The sequence below is a fragment of the Ochotona princeps genome, chromosome 23 (genome assembly GCF_030435755.1).
Source record: "Ochotona princeps isolate mOchPri1 chromosome 23, mOchPri1.hap1, whole genome shotgun sequence".
NCBI lineage: Eukaryota > Metazoa > Chordata > Mammalia > Lagomorpha > Ochotonidae > Ochotona > Ochotona princeps.
In genome coordinates this window covers 5,498,181-5,513,494 of record NC_080854.1, presented here as the reverse complement: position 1 = coordinate 5,513,494, position 15,314 = coordinate 5,498,181, and the positions used below count along the sequence as shown (strand labels likewise).

Genomic DNA, 15,314 nt, shown 5'->3' with positions numbered 1-15,314 from the left:
TCCACTTTTTAGTTCCTTGCTGTCTCTATATTTTAATTTCCCAAGGCACTAAAGCAAAACATACTGTAAATAGGAGTTTTTAAAGCAGAAAATAAACCTATTGCATTAGTTTTTGTAAGGGATTGTATTTCTAGTAGCCTTACTTAGTTTCTTCCCACAACATCGATGAAGACGCAATTGATTGCACAATTTCCAGAGTCTCAAGTTATTCCAGAGGCGTTAAGGAGACGTCACCCACAAAAATACTTTAAATTGGTCATTTAATCTGTTCTAACTTTTTTTTACAAGCATTTAATATATTGCATTCTTTACTACTGTCAAATAATTAACAAAATATACTGACGCTTAACATATCTTAAGATATGTTAATATGGTTGTCCTTTGTTTAAATTACATAAAATGGCAACTATATATGGAGTTTGCACAGTTTTGAAACCAAGCCACCAAGCACATATTTCGTAATCTTAAAATAAGAATACTCCATGGCTTGGAACAACATTGTACTGGCTAATTATCCCACTCAGAAAATGTATAATACATGTAACAGATTTTTTATGTAGTTTTAATTTGCATGTGACCCACCAAGGCCAATATTATACATAAATAAAAATAGGCAACCGCAGTTGGAATGATGAAAAGCACAGAAAAAAACCTGCCTGCCTTAAGATATTTTCCCTCTAGCGCATCTTTCAAACAAAATACTACCTTCAAGCTTTCAGATTAAAAAGCAAAGTTCAAGGCCCGGCATGGCAGCGAACGTCCTCGCTTTGAACATACCAGGATCCCTTATGGGCGCTGGTTCTAATCCCGGCGGCCCCGCTTCCCATCCAGCTCCCTGCTTGTGGCCTGGGAAAGCAGTCGAGGACGACCCAAAGCTTTAGTACCCTGCACCTGCATGGGAGACCCAGAGGAGGCTCCTGGCTCCTGGCTTTGGATTGACTCAGCTCCAGCTGTTGCGGTCACTTGGGGAGTTAATCAACAGACAGAAGATCTTCGTATCTGTCTCTTCTCTTCTCTGTATATCTGCCTTTCTAGTAAAAATAAATAAATCTTTTTAAAAAATCAAAGTTCAATGTATCATATGCCCGGATTACCTTTTATTATTCGTACTGCTCATTCCCATTATTGTCTGTTGAGAATCTAGCAGGACCAATAGCAGCTAGGACACACTTGATGTCATCTCAGTGATGCAAATGACATGATATAATGAGGGGGAGCGTGGATAGGGGTGTATCAGCTTTTAGTCACTCCGTCAATAATAAACAATACCTACACCAAGCTACTTACAGGGAAAAGTTTTGTATTTGCTCCGCATTTTTGGAAACTTCACAGGTGAGACACAGACAACTGTAAAATGGCAGAGTTCAGAGAGGAAGATGAGAACTGAAGAAAAAAGCTAGGTCCTGCTCAGCTCTTACGGCCACCTGTCCAAGGGCAGCCATCTTGCAAGGGCGTGCCCCCAGTGACTTCAGGCCCACATCCTAAACACCACACACGAGAAAGACTTTCTATCCTAGCAGCACTGCCAACCTGCAACCCTGGTTTCAAAGTGCTGCATAAATTGAGAAACCAAATCACTTTTTTATATATAAGGATTTATTTACTTTTATTGGAAAGAAAGATTTACAGAGAAGGGGAAACAGAAAACAAGATTTTCCATCTGCTGGTTCAATCCCCAAATGACTGCAGTGCTTTCCCATGCCATAAGCAGAGAGCTGGATGGGAAATGGAACAGCTGGTACATGAACCAGTGTCCATATGGACTCCCGGCATTTGCAAGGGGAGGATTAGCCATTTGAGCCACTGCACAGGGCCCAGCCAAATCCCATTTAAACCATGGCAGGTGCAGGTAATGACCCTGACCACCTGGGCACTGGAAGGCACCTGTGGGAGAAAGCGCTGAAGGGAATCCTGGGATCTTCACTAAAGACACCTTTGCTCCCATGGTTGGCCTAGGGCTGGTCCCACAAGATCCAAATGGAAAGTGTTGTAGTCTTTTCAATTACAGATAAAGCTGAAATCTCGCCTGCAAATTTTTGAGGCACTTTGCTGGAAAGTCCTGGGATGACTGTGCAAGCGTCACTGATACTGAAGCGAAGAATGTTGCATCTTCCTGAGTTATATAAGCCCTGCGGTTAGATAAACTCTTGCTCATCTACTAAATCAGTACAGAAAATGAAAACTAATTAGCATTGGAAAGCACTATCTGTATACATATATAGAATTCTTAAAAGTTAACTCACCATTTTTTTCCTGATAATTGTCCCTGATATTTTCCACTGACCCATTTTACCATAGAATCAAATCCAAATGCTCTATTATTTAATCAGATTTTACTGTGTGCTTAATGATTGGAAATATAAATAGAGATCGCACTTTAGGACATTGGACAGTGTTCATTTTTAGATGTCTTTCTAGTCTCGCTGTAAACTTTCTTTCATTTGAGTTGCTGTATTTGTCACACACTATTTTAATCGCATATAAAGAGTATTATTTTATAGATAATTTCTCTGTTGATGAAAAAGCAAGAATGATCCCTCAACATTCTCTCATTTTTCACATTGAGGCATGTTTATCAGGTAGAATAGACAGAGACTCAAGGACATTAGAATGAATTTTGCAGCACAAGTTCAATGTTCATTTAGCTTTAGATTGTCACACACACAATTTTATTACCTCTTTTTGTCATAAAATTTTTATGTTTTCATTAAAAAGCATTTCGCCTTGCATCAATTAGTCATAGCAAACAATAAAAGAATATTCTCTAGACCGAGACAAAAAAAAAACCTTAATATAAATAATTTGTAAATTGTCTCTCTAACTATATTATGCTAGGATCCCAAAACTAAAGGACTATCTTATAACCGGCAGTTGAATCACTCTTGGTTAGTTTCTCTAAAAATAAGTATTTTTCATCTTTTTGCAGCCTAGGAGATTCTTATGGTTTAACTATATTTTGGGAATTTGTTTCAATGGCTACACTGAAAATGTCTGATATGTTCAATTACTTAATGAGCGTTTGATTTTCAACTGCCTGCAGAAGCCTACTGCTGGAGAAAGAAAACAGTCAGACACTTATGTAAGAGCTGTCACACTGCTCACTGGCTCGGAGGCAGAGACTCAAGGTTTTAAGGACTCTGTTGAGTTTGTTCTCCTCTTGCTGCTGTGACAAAGCAGTGATAAGTGAGATGCTGAGTGAACTAGTGAGTGAAATCAGAGCTTCTTTTCCTTCTGTTTCAGCCCGGAAGACGGTGAGATCCACCCCGAAATCTGTCGGCTCTACATCCAGCTCCAGTGCTGCTTAGAAATGTACACCACAGAGATGCTCAAGTCCATTTGTCTGCTGGGGTCTCTTCAGTTTCATCGGAAAGGTATGTTACTCGGTGCCAGAGCCACGGAGGAGTGCTCTCCGAGAGCCAAAGTCAGGCCACAATCAGAATGGATTAAAGTACCCAGGAAACAGCTGATCTATGATCCAGCGAGAAGTCTTTGTCTGTACCAGTTATGTGCAGAACACTACTCATTTAGAACAGAAATTGGCATGGAAGCAGCTGTTATATTTATTATTTTACCACTTGTGAAGATGGCTTTCATTACAACAGCATAAGTAACAACAATATATGTAATGATCTTACAGGGTAGTAAATGCTACCCGATAGTGCTACTATTTCCCTAAAGGAATTAAGTTGCAACAAGACTGATTATATGTCATGTCCCAAAGATTTAAAAACAAGGACAACTCAACAAGTAACAGAGAAGCATTTTAGTAATTAAAAAAAAAATCTCGTTTCCTGGTTTAAAGCATAAAGGGACTATATTGGCTCACATGTCCCCTCCAGTGATGGCTATGCCTTCGGCTTCGTTTGATCAGATTTCAGATCCCGTATGAGTGATGCTCTGCCCAACGGGGCTTGATTTTCCCTCAAGCTGGCTTCCCCACATTGGCAAACAAATTGCAAAACAGTTCCAATCATCACGTGTGCATTCTACATGCTCTATAAAGACGGCAAACTTCTCTCAACCAAAGTGCAAGTCCTGGGTTTCTTTCTAAGCAGAGCAGGACTATTCACTGCAGATGGGCACAATTCCACTGACTGGTATGGACAGTCAAATCCCATCCGTGGAGCTAGGGTTAAAGTCAACCCCATCCAAGCATCTCAAATTAAGGATAGGAGAGCGTAGGAACACAACGGATGCTGGAAAAGGAAGCTAGAAGTTTCCATTACTGGAAGATTCAACCTATATTTTCTTCATTAAATAACTGAACACAATTCATTGGGAACCTCCTGTATACAAATGTTTTGTGCTTGGATTTAGGAGAATAGGGGCGTATAGAGAAGATAATGTTTGAGTGCAGAGACAGAAAACATTAGTGAACTCAAGAATACTCATGGAAAATCTTAGGATGCTAATGCTAGAGTACAGTAAGGAAAGGAAAAAATAAAGATGTGGCATGAATAGAAGCAACAAAAATAAAGATTTGGAAGCAAATGAGCATTGCAATCAGGGAGCTCTAAATGACATAATAAAGTAGCTGAAAAAACAAATTTTGTGTACCCATCTATGTATGTAAACACCAAGATTAAAAAAAAAAAAGATTGTGCTGCATTGCTCCAGGGACAGGAGAAGCTACAATGAATTTATCAATACTATTTCTTTTACATTTTTCCTTCTAAGGGCTGATCTTTCAAGGGTTTCCATCTTAACCTCTTTTAGTAATTTAAGTGAGTATATTTGGAGAGATTGGCTCCTAGACATACTAATGCCTTATCGGAATACTAATACCCCCACCCTCCACACAGATGTCACCAGTACAATGGTATTATTTGTCTTCTCTCTCTGAGACACACATTTGTGCCTACGTCCATAGAGAACACACATGTGGAGTTCTCATTCTTTTTAAAGAGTACAGTGAGTAGAAGGCGGTTTTGTTCTTGGGTCTGCATTGGCTACACCTGCAGAAAGCCATGCCCTTGTGGCCAATGGAATCCTCTTTATTAGCAATAGGTCCTTACCATGAAGTGGCCTTCACTCCTGCTCCAGCTGTAACTCCTCCAGTTCCCCTTCTGTTCCCTTCTGCCATCCACTACTACTTTTTGTCTTTTCATAAGTGGTTTTTGGAAACAAAGCTCTTCTCCGCTGGTTGCTTATTTGCAAGTACAAGAGATTCCGTCATCCGGACGGCTTCCTTGCTGTATCTAGTCTTGAGCACACAAATAAAAAGCATGTCTCTCCTTAACTGATTGGCTCATTTAGATTTCATTGCCTCCTGTCTTCACTGCCAGTCTCCATTCTATTTCCTCCTCTGCCTCTTTGAAAAGTAAATTACATAAACCCCCTTATTACAGTTACAGAAACACACATGCACAGAGAGACAGAGACAGAGGTCTTCCACCTGCTGGTTCATTTCCCAAATGGCTGTGATGGCCCAGACTGGGCCAGGCCAAAGTTAGGGTGCAGGGGCTTCTTCCAGGTCAGTGGTGCAGGGGCTCAAGTACTTGGAACACCCTCTGTTGCTTTCCCAAATGCTTTATCAGGAAACTATGTTGAAAATGGAGCAGCCAGTACTTGAACTGACACTCATATGGGATACTGGGACTGCAGGCAATAGCTTAACCTGCCACATTACAGTGCTGGCCCCCTATGTGTAGTTCTTAAAAGAAAACTCTTGGTAGCATTGTTATTTCTGCCCCCATGTGAGATTAAGTCTTTACTTGCCTGTATGGATTCTTATAACCTGGTTGTTACTTAAAAGTGTCATCTTTGGAAAATCTACTTCTATCCAAAATGCTGAACATGCAGATTCTTGAAGTCTGTCCAAAAGTCTACTAAATCGAAATTGGGGACATCCCAGATGAGTTGGAATCGCTATGAGGATTGAGAACTCTTGCTTTACCCTTTGAAACAAACAAAAAATCAAATTATGTCTCACCCTCCATGAAGAATAAAAAAAGTTCCAAGTGCTTGCCATGCCTTTGTCCTTGGCTACTATCTGCTCCCTTAAGTGAGTGCTTGCAGCATCATTTTATGATTTCTTTTTTCTCCCCCATGCTTATGGAAAACAAATACAAAATTGGTAACTGGTCCTGGTGAGTGTGAGCTACGTACCGACTCATACTGTGCATTTTCTCCAGGAACTCTTGACATGAGCGCTGCAGTAAGCAGTGTTCCTCACAATGCAGTCCTTGAACCGGCAGCCTTAGCATCGAAATCACTTGTTAGAAAAGCCAATTCTTGGTCTTCACCCCGACTTACTGAATCAGAAGCTCCTCTAAAATGACTTCCTTTACTGTGGGGAAAAGTATTTCAAAAGCAATTCCTTGGGACATTTCTTCCCTGAATTTATTTGTAAGCTTTTATTTTCCGATGATCAGCAAAACATCTTTACTTCTTTGGAAGTGTGTGCAGTGAGGATCTTCTGCATCCAAGCATGCACATTCCCAAGTTAGCTCTCCTGTGAACGAATCCCTGTGCCCTGGCACCAGCAGTTAAGGCAATAAAGAAGAGGTGACATCTGTGAGAAATTCTCAACTGATGTAGGTGTGAAGAAAACAGTATTATCTGGGGTTGTAATACTATAAGTCAGGAGCAGTGGGTACCAAAGAAACCTCATTCAGTAAGAGAAACACATGCATGAAAGTATGTACATTACACATTTCCTGAAAAATTCTGGAATGCCAAAGAGATAATAACTCTTGATAAAGGGACAGTACCATCAAAAATCATTTTAACTCTCCAATTTTATCTATTATTTATGTACACCCTTTCTATTTCTTTATTCCTCCCATTAACTTCTTCATTGTACCTAAGGGATTAATTATACTGTTGCTATTATTGTTATTTTAAACTTATTCTGGCTTGTCCAGCTTGTGTGCTAACTCATTCCTATCTGCAGGATAGCAGAAAATGTGAGTTAGTGGTACCGTGGGAAACTGTTGAGTAACCTGTCATACTCATAAACATATTCCAAATCTATAACTGATTTGCTAGAAGACCCTGCCTGAAGAACAGTAGAAATACCTGGCTTCCTTGACCTTGAATAGCCAGGAAAGAGTTGAGCTACAAAAAGATTCACAAACCACAGCACACAGGTAGAAAATGTTAAGGAAACTGTTGACATGTTACAGCTTGGAGTCCATACTCAGAGAAGTAGTCCTAGAAGAGTCAGCAAGCCTTAGAAACCATGATACACCAGTTGTATGAGAGAGAGAGAGAAATGGGGTTAGGGAAGAAGACTACTGACATGACTTTAGAAGGCACTGAAACAAGATGTGATTAAGGAAAACATGTATATAAACTCTAAATAAGCAATGAGTGAGGACTGAAGGTAGGTGATTGCATATTTTAGGCAAGGTGCGGCAGAAGAAAGAATGAAACAACAAATCTGTTGTCCCTGAATGAAACAAGAAATCTGTTATCCAGAAATGTTACACATACACACACACAACTTGCACATAGTTATTTGTGAAGGTACTTCAGACTTCCACAGAAAATGTAAATATTTTAAGTCCATCTTGTTCATGAGGCTTTTGAATAACCCATGTATACATGGATTTTAAGAACTGTTTGTACCAAAATAAACTTTTTAAAAGTACTGTCATATGTTTAGATGTCTGGCGTAGCTTAGTCCCCACCCCCACCCCACCCCAAAATTATCCACTAGAAAATAAAAATCTGCCTACTAAGATTAAAGGTTTTTGGATAACTTATGTTACAAAATAATGTGCAATTTCCCCAAACAGTGATACATCTGGGTAGCCTCAGGCTACAGAAGAAGCTTGACTGGCTGACTTTACTCATTGCAGAAACCAAATAGTCCCCAGAATTTGAGGGAAAGGGTGATTCCCATTCAAATCTGTAACACTCCAAGCCTATTTCTGCTTGGTCTGTTTCTTTTAATGCTGTAATAAGAACTGGTATTTTAATAACCTTTCGGTACGATGATTTCTCTTCCTTCTTCTGTGAGCTAAAGGTTAGCCTTTCCTTTCGTTTTCCATCAAAGAGAGTAAAGAGCTTGCGATCGAGAGGCTGATTTTGACCCTAAATAGGAATCTCTGGCTAATTTTTCCTTGGCATTAGATAGTAAGGCCGATTTTTTTTCCATAGTTATCTGCACATTTATTTTTACGTCTGTCTACTTCCCTGGCTGTCACCATAAGTCCCAGTAGTACTGTATATCACATTTAGTTTTACAACTGCACTAAGTAGTCATGACATGACTCTTTGAAGAGAAAGGACACCCAGGGTCACTGCAGGGAAAATAACATTGTTCATTTCTGGAGACGTTTTCTTCAAATGAAGTTGAAGTGTAAATCTCTTTCATTCTTAACACTTCTGTAGATCTTCGCATTTGTCCATTGAACCATCTTCTGAGTCATGACTGTCCCCAAATCTGATGGTACAATCTACTCAGAAATCCTTAATATCCTAGCATCATGCTATTGTCAAAGAAATGAGGAAAAAATCCCTAAGATAACTCTTTTTTTTTCATACCCAATAAAATTAAAGCAAATTACAGTGTTGAGAAGTAAAATACACATTTAATAAAGGCGATTGGGTTTATAGCAGGTAGGGAGTGGTTATCAAAAAGTATGCTCCTATAGGAAGACGACAGATGGCTACAGTCTTAGTCATTTGCAGTTTCATATTCTAGCACTTTCTGTTGTAGACTGCAGAATTACTTGACAAAGTCTAATTTCTATGTAGAGAAAAATAGTTGCTTTGATTTTCTCACAATTAATTAGATAGGATATCATTTTCCATTCCTGTGTCCATGCATCACGCAGACCATTAACACTTGCTTATGCCTCCACACAAGGCGAGATGGCCAGTTTCATTCACTTTGTCAGCAGAAAGCAGAGCCAGCTTTTCTGCAGGAGTGGATGACCCTATTATTAGTGACTGTGGTTTTTTCTCTCTCGTTTTTCTCTCTCCTTTTCAGTGAGTAATATGAAAGAACTCGCTTCCCTTCACGCAAGGACTTGCTTTATTTGTTCTCTCCCTTGCTCAGTCCGTGGGTTCCCTTTGACTCTGCCTAACCTGTGTCAGTTCAGGACAAATTGTCCACCTGTCTTTGGAAGGCATACTGATCTCCCTTCCTTCCCATAAGATAGGATTGGTTTGTCCTCTGCAATGTGTCACTACCATCAATGCAGAGGTAACAAGATGTAGAGGAATCATGACCCAAAAAGTAAAGAATACAAAAACGATCTAAGTCAAAAAAAAAAAAAAAGGTCATTCGCAATCCACTGAGTGCTGAAAGTTCTAGATGCTATATTGAGAAATTAATCAACTGGTATCCAACAGAACACAGGAGGAACTCAAGGCAAAGCATAGGATATGAGCTATCAGGATTCCAGTGTGCTCTGCCCTGAGTAAATAAATATAAGGAGATGACCCACACCAATAAAAGAAACAAATAATATAAAGACAGAAGTAGATTGCAACTACAAGATCTTATTTTCCAATTCAATGGGGCAATTAATACTAAAATAGAACAATGAGATAGAAGAAATGTAGGAGATTAAATCTCAAAATAGACTAGGATTTTTTTTGTGTATTTTGTATTTTTTCATTTATTTTATTATTATTATCATTTTATGATACAGTTCCCTAGGCTCTTGGTATTTCCCTTATCCCAGCCCCAATTCCCTCCACCCCCCGCCTAGTTCCTCTATATCATTACTAAAGTGTAGTTCTTCATACACAGTCTTATGTTCATCATTGCGGACATGGACAATGGCAGAGAGTCCAGCATCCTATTGTCAAGATATAGTAAACAGTTTCATTGTAAGTCCATCTTTGTCTGGAAGTAGAAATGCATACTGCATTGTATCCTCACATCTGGATGTTAGTCTCTGTTTCACAGCTACTTAATTTCTTTTTTCTTCCTGATGTTGATTTTGTTTTGTGGCTCTTCATTTACGGGGATGTATAGTAGCTGTGTAATAGAGACTGTCATATCTAGTAACATGTCATTTAACATCAGGCATTGTAAATTTCTATTTTCCTTTCTATTGTTGATTTTGTATTATGACTTTCCATTTGAGTGGATGTACTGAATAGACTAGGATTTAAACTCTGATTGGAAACATGTATTTATTCTTTGAGAAAATATTTAATGTGCATTTAAATTCTATAAGACACTGTCCTCGGTGCCTGGAGAGAGATTGAAGTGGAGTGAAAGAAACAAAGAATCAAACTTTCAGAAATGGGTGAGACAACACCAAGTGACTGGAAGACTCTGCTCTCTGCTAAGACAGCATTGAGTCTGAATCTTGAATGACAAGAAGAAAACAGCCTCATGAACAGCAGCAACTGATGCAAAGGATGCAAACACAGAGCCAGCTTGCAATGCTTGAAGAATGTAGATAGGACAAATCCCGGTCAAGTACACTTGTTTATTTGAAGGGCAGAGTATTGTAGTAGAGAAGAAGAGACAGAGATATTTCATCTTCTGGCTAAGTCCTTAATGGCTGCCATAACCAGACCGGGGCCCAGTCAAAGCCAAGAGTCTGGAATACCATCCGGGTATCCCACATGGATGGCAGAGAAACAAATACAGAAACCATCATCTGCATCCCTCCCAGGAACGTTAGCAGGGAGCTGGATCAGAAGTGGAGCAGCCGGGACAAGAGCCTGTGCTCCTAGGCGGGTGCCAGTGTAATAGCTGAGATGAACCATGGGAACTTGCTGTAGCTGCGATGAAGTATTAAGTAGAACACACAAGAGGGTGACTTTAGCCCAAAGAAAATTATTAGGGAAAATAAGAAATTCCCACGAATAGAGCTGGGAGGAGAGAAAGATTTCCACTGCTTTCTTCTACTAGGAGTCTGTATATGTAAAACATCAAACATGTTTCACAGAATAAAGGCAAAGTTCTATGTTGGGGCTTGAGGGAGGGAGACTGGCCACCTGACCTGCCACCTGACCTGGTGTCCAGAGTCTGCTTTCTTCCAAGTAAGCCATGAAATTCTTAATGTCTACTTCATTACAAACCTTACCTCCTAGCTCAGGCTGGCTTGCTAATTACATTAAGGAAATTTTCCACATTACTGGAGGCCCTCTGTCCTCTCCACCTGCCTACCTGACCGTAAGTTCTGACTGTCTTCGCCAGCATTGTAGGCACTGGGTGTACCCACCACACTGGCCCCAAAGTTTATCATCTAAACCTATCTGTGCCTCTCCTTCCATGTCCTGATGTAAGACCCTATCTGTCTCCATTAGTCAAAGCAGAGAAATAGGATAATAGCAAGAATAACAGCACCTACTTCCTGTGCGCCTTGCGCTTGCAAGGTGCTTTATAAATGCTACCTCGTTTTACCCTAAAATCTATTTTCCCCCATTTTACAGATGAAGAGCCTAAGGTTTACTGTGGTATGCTACCCAAAGTTATATGGTACATTAGTCCTCACAATGCTCTGTGTCCTACTTCATTAATGGTCACTCTGTGCCCATTAAACCACGTTGAACAAGGGCAGTAGAATACGTCAAATGGTGAACTGAAGAACAGTACCATGATTGGCCAAAATTTTGTTAATGATTAGTGACCATAGTCTCAAACCATGCCTAATGACTAAAACCCATTGTGCATCTAGTTTCATAGTAAAATATACCAAATCAAAGTCCAGGAACTTACTGTCAACAGAATGTTAACTCCATATATAATTCAATGCCCCACAAAATATTTTACACTGAATGAAGTTTTATTTTAATTAAGAAATCTTTTTTTAGTTTTCAAAAATCTAGTTTTACTTATATTAATCACATTTTTAAAAATTCATTTGTTTACCATTTTTTAAAATAATGATTACATGGTTGCTCAAATTGGGAAGGATCAAGATTTGGGGAAAATTGGGCGAATTCATTGCTTTCAACTTTGCTATTTCTTCTTGTTTCTGGGGAAGGTGAGAAACAAATGGAATACCACCCATGACTTTCCACACAACCCAGTACCCAGGGATGAGGAACTGCACCTCATATCAACTCGGACTCTCAATGTGTACATATTCCAAGGGTTCTGTCCAAGTGGTTTGGATAGTTCTGAAAAGCTGCAGATTTCACTGATCCAAGGATGATGTCACCCTCTCAATGTGCATTGGCTCCATTCACCGAAATTTTTTGCTGTCATCATTTGTTTGGGGTTGTTGTCCAGTTGATTCTGTTTTTCTGCTACAGCAATAAATGTGCTGCCTTATTCTGCTTTTACAACATGGCCTGTGTCCACTGCTCCACCTTTTTCATTAAATAGGACATGTTCTTGCAGGTGAGTCCAAGTAGCTGCGCCAGGTGTCCTAAGCATCACCGAATCCCCCACCCCTGGTACTCACGAACCCGACACCCACCTAGTATGTGGGCCCTGGGACCCGGGCCAGGAGACACAAGCCCCACCAGATTTCCCACCCAGGGATTCACGAAACCAACACCCACCCAGCAGACAGGCTGCAGAATCTGGGTCAGGTGACTCACAGCCCACCAGTTCCCCTGTCCCCGGGGCTCAGGAACCCATCCCCTACCACACCTGTGGGACCCATGGCCTGAGCCGATCTACTCAAGCTCTGTCAGATCCCCTGTCCCTGGGATTCGCATACCTGACCCCTGCTTGGCCCAGGCTGGCATGACTTACTTCATCTGAGCTTCTGCAGTCTTGTTGCACAGCCTGGCCTGGTCTAGTCTGCCCCCTGTTCCAGCTCCTGTTGGTGGGTGCTGCAGCCTATCTCAGCCCAGCCTGATTGCTTTTCCAGTCCTAATGTGAGCTGGCTGGTGTTGCAGCCTGGTCTGGCTCCTGCTGCCCAATTACCCTGGTTCTCAGATCTGCCACAGGGTGTTATGTGCTGGCCCAAACTGGTCTGTCCCCAGACCTGACCCAAATGTATCCTGGCGAGTGCTATAACCTGGCATGGTCTGGGCTCCTCCTTGCCTTGCTTCTTGCATTCTCCTGCAGGATCTGCACCCTAATGAAGGAGTTTCCCAAGTTCCTCCATCGAGTCTCGTCCAAGTGGCAGTTCTCATGCACAGCAGTGGGTCATTGGCCCAGGATGACTCTGTCCACCTCCTCTCCTGGTGAGAATAGTGGCCTTTCTGAGCCTGCCACACCCATTCTGGTTCTTGTTGTTGGTTGTAACCCAGTGCTACCTGGTCTACGCCCAGACACAGCTTTCACATGGTTCTGCGGGAGTCAAGACCTAGTCTGACCTGTTCTACATCCGAATTGGCTCTCACAAGTTCCAGTGGGGACTAGAGTTAAGCCCAATCTGATGCTCCACAGTCCCAGTGCACACCCGTGCCGGTGCAGTCTGTAGCCATGCACAGCCACACCTGCTGCCATCAATCCTACTCTCGTTCTCAGCGGTGGAAATCCCAAGCCACCTGAGGTGCCCCTTAGCTCTCCAGCAAGGCCTGACCCCATCTGAAATAAAATCAAGTACCCGTGGATTCCAAAGAGACTGTTATATTGCCAGGACACCCATTATGGAAAAGTTGGAATGATGATACAGCAAATTCAACGTATGCATTGTCCTGCTATACTTAGGCGTTAGACACAGAGCAGTTAAGCCCTCACATGGGCCTCTTTTGAAGGATATTTCTTCATCTGTTCTCTTGTGATGCAGAAGGACCCTGTACTTCTGCTTTCTCACACATCTACTGGTGCCACCATGGATGGCTGCTTCCCTTAGGGGCAGCGATGGAGCGACAGGGCAGTAGGAGCACGGAGGACGACACAGGGCAATGGGGCTGAGTGACGATGCTGAATCCCGTCTGAACTGAAACATGTTTATTTCCAGTTCTCGGAGCAAACAACAAATGGAGCTCTGTAGATGATAGTATTTTCCTCGATGTATGTTAAGATGCTAAAAATAACTTCTAGTCCAGAAAAATCTCTAAATTCGCTTTTAATACAGTCAAACAACTAATTCAATAAAACTTATTTCTACTTAAATTGCATTTTTTTCTTAAGAACATGAGAAAGTGAAAGTGGATTACTTTTAAAAACACTTCTTTTTTTTAAGGCAGAGAAACAGAGAGATGCTACATCCACTGGTTCACTTCCCAGATGGCTTCAAAAACAGAAGCTAGAAACCTCACCCAGGTCTTCCACATGGGTGGCACATGTCAAAGTACTTGGGCCATCTTCTGCAGGGAGCTGGGTTAGATGCAGAGCACCTGAGACTCAAACCATCATTCATATGAGATGCCCATGTCATAAACCACTGTGCCACAATGCCAGCCTCCTGAAAATGGGTGACTAAACAATTAGTCTCCATTCTCCAAGTCCTTTTCGAAGTGCACCTATCAGTTGTGAAAATACATAAGGTTGAGAATCACGATTTGGATAAGCACGCATGTATCTGATATAAGCAATATGCACTTTATTATTCATTTCCAGTCAATGTAAAAACACCTGAAAGCTTGCATTATGCTTGCTGTCATAGAAAATAATGTGTCAAGAGCACAAAGAAAATTTGTGTCTGCCATCAGAGCAATAATGTGGGCACCGATAGAACCCCCTAACTCCAAGGAGATTGGCTTCCATTGTTAGTTCTTGGAGAAGTGCAATTAAATGGGTAAGATTGACGCTCCCGGACAACGGAGACCAAATTAAGGTCCCCCATGTAGGTGAATACCTCCCATGGTTAATGGTAGACTAAAGACAGGCAGGTAAACAACTGGAGTGGAAGAGAAAAGAAAGGTAACCAAACAGGAACAGAAGAGGGTGGGAGAGAAGAGAGATGATAAGAAAAGAGGTCTCTAAAGTGAATGTGATGGGAACACTTGCCCACCTGCCAGTCCCATCCACCAGTGAGAGTTCTGAGGACTCCTGAGGCCAGGGAAGCTCTGTTGCCCTCATGAGGCTGCCCTCCTGAGTGACCCGCCATTGCTCATGAACAAAAGAATGATGGGCCTTCTTCTCATTTGCTGTGTACTTCATGGATGGTTTCTCTTAACATTTCCCCAAGCATGCCTGTTACATTACCCACAAACAGCCTAAAAATACATGGGACTCCCCAGGGAGCTGAAGGCCAAGAACTTTGTGAAGCCCTAAAAAAAAAAAAAGAAAAGAAAAGAAAAGAAAAAAAAGCGGCCAAGCCTTTGGTGTCCTAGTTCTATAAAGTGACACAGCCCACTTAGCGTGATTTCAAGATGGCTAGAGGCCCTTTTCCTCCTCTCCCCAATCCTGGAGCAAATATTTATTCACTGAGGCTTGAAATTGATTTTTCAGGGGGACAGGATGTTTCATTTCATAATAAGGAGTGATTTTAAATATACTTTCATTCTTGGACAAATCGAAATATTGACTTGAAGTCACTGTTTGG

The 15,314-nt window shown here is 41.3% G+C and overlaps 1 protein-coding gene across 1 annotated transcript in view; it reads left to right on the top strand.

The window, feature by feature from the left end:
* RGS7BP (regulator of G protein signaling 7 binding protein) overlaps positions 1-15,314 on the top strand; it is a 109,082-nt gene that overhangs the window by 71,516 nt on the left and 22,252 nt on the right. The window contains exon 3 of the mRNA XM_004583737.4: positions 3,241-3,371. Within this exon, the coding sequence (XP_004583794.1) occupies positions 3,241-3,371 (131 nt within the window). The remainder of the gene's footprint in view (positions 1-3,240; positions 3,372-15,314) is intronic.